This window comes from Leucopleurus acutus (assembly GCF_964270905.1).
Source record: "Leucopleurus acutus genome assembly, chromosome: 4".
NCBI classification, from domain to species: domain Eukaryota; kingdom Metazoa; phylum Chordata; class Mammalia; order Artiodactyla; family Delphinidae; genus Leucopleurus; species Leucopleurus acutus.
This window is the reverse complement of record NC_139146.1, coordinates 153,015,018-153,021,393: the sequence shown is the minus strand read 5'-3', so window position 1 is coordinate 153,021,393 and position 6,376 is coordinate 153,015,018. Positions and strand designations below refer to the sequence as shown.

Below are 6,376 nucleotides of genomic sequence, written 5' to 3'. Positions count from 1 at the left end.
GATTGAAATCATATCAAGCATCTTTTGTGACCACAATAGCATAAAACTAGAAATCAATCACAAGAAGGAAACTAAAAGAGTTACAAATACATAAGATTAAACAACATAATACTGAACAGCCAATTTGTCGGAGAAATCAAACAAATACCTGGAGACAAATGAAAACAGAAATGCAACATTCCAAAATTTATGAGATGTAGGAAAGTCAATTCTAAGAGGGAAGTTGAGTGATATAGGCCTACCTCAAGAAACAAAAATCTGAAATAAACAGTCCATTCTTGAAAGTAAAAGAACTGGAAAAAAAGGACAAACAAACTCCAAAGTTATTAGAAGGAAGGAAACAATAAAGATCAGAGCAGAAATAAACAATATAGACACTAAAAATTTAAAAAATGGAAAAGATCAATGAAACTAAGGGTTGTTTTTTGGAAAAGATAAATGAAATCAACAAACCTTTAGCTAGACTCACTTAGGGAAAAAAAGAGAAAGAGTTCAAATGAATAAAATTATAAATGAAAGGGGAGTTGTTACAACTGATACCAGAGATATACAAAGGATCATAAAATACTACTATAAATAATGATACAACTAACAAATTGGACAACGTAGAAGACATGGATAAATTCCTAGAGACATACAAGATGAAAACAAACATAAAATCTCTCAACAAAGTGAGTATAGAGCAAATATATCTCAACACAATCAAGGCCATATGTGACAAACCTACAGCTAACATCATACTCAACAGTGAAATGCTGAAATCTTTTCCTCCAAAGTCAGAAATAAGACAAGCATGCCCACTCTAGCCTCCTTTTCTCAACAAACTATTGGAAATACCAGCCACAGAAACTAGGTAAGAAAAAGAAACAAAAGGAATCCAAATTGGAAAGGAAGAAGTAAAACTGCCACTATTTGTAGATCACCTGATACTATATATAGAAAACCCTATAGACTCCACTGAAAACCTGTTAGAACTAATAAATGAATTCAGTAAAGTTGCAGGATACAAAATCAATATACAGAAATCTGTTGCCTTTATATACACTAATAATAAAATATCAAAAAGAGAAATTAAGAAGAACCCAATTTACAATTGCTTCAAAAAGAATAAAAAAATTATACTTAGGAATAAATTTAACCAAGGAGGTAAAAGACCTGTACACTGAGAACTATAAGATACTGAACTTAAAGAAGGCATGTATAAATAGAAGGATATTTTATGTTTACTGATTGGAAGAATTAATGTTAAAATGACCATACTACTCAAGGCATCTATAGATTGAATGCAATTTCTATCAAAATACCAATAGCATTTTTCACAGAAATAGAACAAATAATTCTAAGATTAGTTTGGAACCACAAAGACCTTGAATAGCCTAATCGCTCTTGAGAAAGAAAAATAATTCTGGAGGCATCATGCTCCCTGATTTCAAACTATACTACAAAGTTATAGTAATAAAAACAATATGGTTTTGGCATAAAAACTGACACATAGATCAATGGAAAAGAATAGAGAGCCCAGAAATAAACCCATGCATATGTTGTCAATTCACTTATAACAAGGAACCAAGAATATGCAATAGGGGAAGGACAGTCCCTTAAATAAATTGTGTTGGGAAAATTGGACAGCCACATACAAAAGAATGAAATTAGACCACTATCTTATACCATACATAAAAATAAACTCAAAATTGATTAAGGACTTGTATATGAAACCTGAAAACATAAAAACTCCTAGAAGAAAACATAGGTGGTAATCTTCTTGATCTCAGTCTTGTCAGGGACTCTTTGGCTCTTACCCCAAAAGCAAGGCAACAAAAGCAAAAATAAACAAGTGAGACTACATCAAACTAAAATGCTTCTGGAGAGCAAAGGATACCATCTGCAAAATAAAAAGACAACCAACTGAATGGGAGAAAATATTTGCAAACCATATGTCTGGTAAGGAGTTAATATCAAAAATGTATAAATACTTCAAGCATGTCAATAGCAAAACAACAAACAATCAGTTCAAAAACATGGGCAGAGGATCTAAGTAGGCATTTTTCCAAAGAAGACATACAGATGGACAACAGGCACATAAAAAGATGTTCAACATCACTAACTATCAGAGAAATGCAGATCAAAACCACAGTAAGATATCACCTCACACCTGTTAGAATGACAGTTATCAAAAAGACAGGAAATAATAAATGCTGGATAGGATGTAGAGAAAAGGGAACCCCTGTGCACTGTCAGTAGGAATGTCAATTGTTGCAGCCACTATGGACAACAGTATGGAGATTCCTCATAAAATGAAAAATAAAACTACCATATGACCCAGCTATTCCACTTCTGTGTATTTATCCTAAGAACATGAAAGCACTAATTCTAAAAGATATATGTGCTCCTATGTTTATTATAGCATTATTTACGATAGTCAAGATATGGAAGCAAATTATGTCCCCATCCATGGATGAACAGATAAAGAAGACGTGCTATATATATACAGTGGAAAGCTGCTCAGTCAAATAAAAAGAAGGAAATGTTGCCATGTTCGATACCAGACCAGAGGGTGTTATGCTCAATGGAATAACTCGACAATTTCACTTGTATATGGAGTATAAAAACAAAACAAAAGAACAAACCAAACAAAACAAAACTCATAGATACAGAGGACAGATTGGCAGTTATCAGACTGGAAAGGGTAAAGAGGTTGGGGAAATGGGTGAAGGGGGTCAATTGTACGGTAATTGATGGTAACTAGACTTATTGTGGTAATTGCTTTGTAGCGTATACAAAGATTGATTTTGTTTATGTTTTACGGCTGAAACAAATATAATATTATATACCGTTTTTACCTCAATTTTTTAAAATGCATAAATGTAGACACAACAACCCATAATGCAAACCTAAGATGATTTTGTCTAGGGCCATACCTCTCAAAGAATCTTGAATGCTCCTGAAATTATAGCTGTTCTATGGCACAATGTTCTTGATATCTTGGAGAATTAAACATTATTCTCCGTATACTCTGAGGAAATTTCCCAGATGTAAGCAAATTTAGAAAACTTTTAATAGAAGTAAAAGAATCTAAAATGGAGAAATTTTCTTTTTTGAAGCATTCAAGGACACTAACAAGAATATTAGTAAAATGTAACAAATAAGAGTGACTCTCTTGGGCTTGTGTTTTGGGGGTTCTTTATGAAGCAGCAAAGAATAAGTGGATAGGTGATAGCTTTCTTGAGTGAGAGTAAAGAATATCTAAAATTTATATGCAAAGACATTATAGAACCCCAAGATCACTAAGGTAAAGGATTCTCCCACCTCATTTCCACAGACAACCCATAACATACGATTTTTACTTCTTTTCATTATCCAAGATGATGTTCACTTCTTCATGCTCATTTTCAACAGAAAGCATGGAAGGAAGAAATTAATTCCCTGGAGTTTGTTTCACCTTTTGGGCTGTACACTCTTTGAGTTTAGATTCTGATTCTCTAGGAATAAACCTGAGTGATGAACATGTTCCTTCGTTCCAGAAAAATAAATCATTTATTTGTTTTATTAATATTTATTGTTTGTAATACATTATGAAGTATTTGAAGCAAAAACTTCCTTTACCCACTTTAACACTTCATAAGCTATAGGGTGTTGCTCAACTGTAATAGCAAATACGTAGAGATTCATTGTTGGTAATTATAGAAAATCTTAGAGCCAGACCTTTATGGTTTAAGTTTCTGTGATTCCCACCAACACAATGGTATATAACCTGCTTACCACGCTTAAACAAGTGATTTGGATGAACTGTAAGTGCCTCCCAGACAGTAGAATGGATATGAAAATGTTCCAATAATTCTCTTCAATTCTACATCTTATTTCATTAAGCTCCTCAGACTTCACAAAGTCTAGAGTGTATCATGTGAAATACACAAATTATACACAACCTCTATTTATGTACTCACATTGATGTCTTCCAAATCTAAGTTGTTCAGAATAATATTGTTGCGTTTCCAGATGATCGGAGGTCTCAGTTCTCCCTGAATGGCACAGCTCAGAACTGTACTCTGTCCCACAGTTGCTGCTGTGATGCTTAGTTTCTGATCTTCAGGCAGACTCAGCTGGATAACCTCTGTAAAGATAGTATCAGGAATGTTGATGAGCATGTAGTTTTGTAAAGTTAATTAGTATAAAGTTTCTGAATACAAGTAATTAAGGCTTTTAATTTGTATAAGATGGAAAAAGCTTGTGATGAAATGAAAAAAGAGTAAATTGTTTCCAATAAAAGGTCAGAATGACATTTCAATTTAATTGATTGACAGGCATCCTCATGAGGCAAAGCACTATTAAACATGAAATGAATATCAGAAGTAGAGTTATAATAAGCCTGGCAGATTGCACCCAGAAGAGAGAAATTATTTAACTGCCAAATCAACATGTAGTGTGTCATTGGCATCATTGGCATTGAAATAAAAATGATGTTGTTTATTCACTGATAGATTTATATTGTGGGTGAGGTGAGATCATTGCTGGCTGGCTTCAGAGAACACTAGCATAGCTGAATGGGTAAAATGCATCACTATGCTGGGGAACAAAAACTGACTCTAAAGGAATAAGATTTATTTGAGAAGTTGAGGGAGGAAAAACTGAAGTTCATCAACTAAACAGCAAATTCCTGAAATTCTGTCAGCTGCCTTTATCAGACAGTGTGGGTCCAGTACAGTCCTTTCCTTATTCTTAAATTTTAAAGTTAAATATATTTTTAAATAACCATTAAACGCATTTCTCCTAGTAATGATGCCACAGCAGGAAATATACTTTGTGACCTGGATCCTCTTTCCTGTTTCCAGACAGTCCTAACCAATCTTGGGAATGAACCATGACATTTACAATGATTGTCCATGGTCACCAGAGATGCCTGGGATAATCCCACCAGTGTTTACCCATGTGACAACTGCCCTTTAGTTTTCAACTGACACTCGCTGACACACTATTGTTTCTATATCATGTTGAAGTCTTGCCTTGTGACTTTGCTCAGTCTCAGCCAGGTGAGAAATACCAAAATCACTATTCTTACTGAAATTTCCATGTGGGTGGGGAGACCATAATTGTCCTTTGTTCCTTTGTTGTGGTTGATGATATTTTTCATGATGGAGGGGTTGACTGTCCAAAGTGGTGGCTTTTAATTTGCAATAAATATGATCAGGTACAATCAGAGCTGTATCCTCCACAAACCCCTCTTCTTCCCTTCCATCATTTGACCTTCTTTTTCTCTCTGTCTGAATCCTATCTTCCTCTTAAGGAGGAAGAGAAATGCTAATCAAATGATTTTTATAGACTATAACTGTTCAACAAAAAGTTCTTTGAATTTTTGGTACCGCCACAAACTGTAATGTCAAAAAATGGCACAATTCTTTGTCTCAGAAGGCCGGGATTGAACATGTAATCCCTACATGCACTTGTTAAGTGTTGATGTTCCACACCATTATCTGATAAAAATAAGCAGAAGGAGATTGACTCTGTTATACAGGATCTTGTCTTTAAGAGCCAAGTTATTTAAGTCATCATTGGTTTGTGTTGTCAAAGAGTGGGGTAGGCAATCTTTTGAAATTTCAAAATCCTATGAGAGAGACTCAGTTCAATGTATTCTTTTGATTTTACATCACTAAGAGAAATAATAGAAATGGGGAACAAACATCTTGGTCAGTCTTTTGTATTGACAGTTTAATTTTTCCTAATGACATTTCCATATTCACATTGTATTTCAATGTTTCCTGAGTAATAAGACCACAGGGAATGTGTTCAATCTTCTTTTCTTTAATACCCACTCTGTTATACATATTTATATAAAATTACTAAAAGAAAATATACTTGACCAATTAGGCATAGAAAATTTTTGAAATTTGCAGACACAGTGTGTTTTATGTCTTTAATATTACAAACTTACGGGAAGAGAGAAAACTATAAAAGTAATAACATCATGTAGGGTATCAAATAAGAATTATTAACAATTTCCATTAACATTCCTGAATTTCAGCTTCTGTTTCCTCATAAAATCACATACAAGATAATAAGGCATCTATTCTAAAAAACGGCATGTTAGCATTGGCTATTCTGACATTTAGAAATACAATTGGTACTAAGTCACCTTGAAATGTTTTCACTAACCTTCTGCATCTGGTATTAGGTCCCAGGCCTTTTAGATTAGTTGTGCTTTTGGTAGTTATACATTACAATGCTAATTAGATAATATGAACATCTTAGAATAAATGCTGAGATTTGGCATAACATTATGTGGGACAGCCTTGTAAAATGGACATCCTTTGAGAGGATGCTTAATTAGAAGTAAGAATTACTATTCACCCGGGAAATATTAACATGCATAGTAAAAACTTAT

General features: G+C 33.7%; 1 protein-coding gene across 3 annotated transcripts in view; it reads right to left on the bottom strand.

Moving 5' to 3' along the window:
* FSTL5 (follistatin like 5) overlaps window positions 1-6,376 on the bottom strand; it is a gene marked incomplete at both ends in the record, with an annotated part of 643,376 nt that overhangs the window by 218,059 nt on the left and 418,941 nt on the right. For all 3 annotated transcript variants that reach the window (XM_082838713.1, XM_082838714.1, XM_082838712.1), the window contains one exon: window positions 3,945-4,111. In XM_082838713.1, coding sequence (XP_082694839.1) covers window positions 3,945-4,111 — 167 coding nt within the window. The remainder of the gene's footprint in view (window positions 1-3,944; window positions 4,112-6,376) is intronic.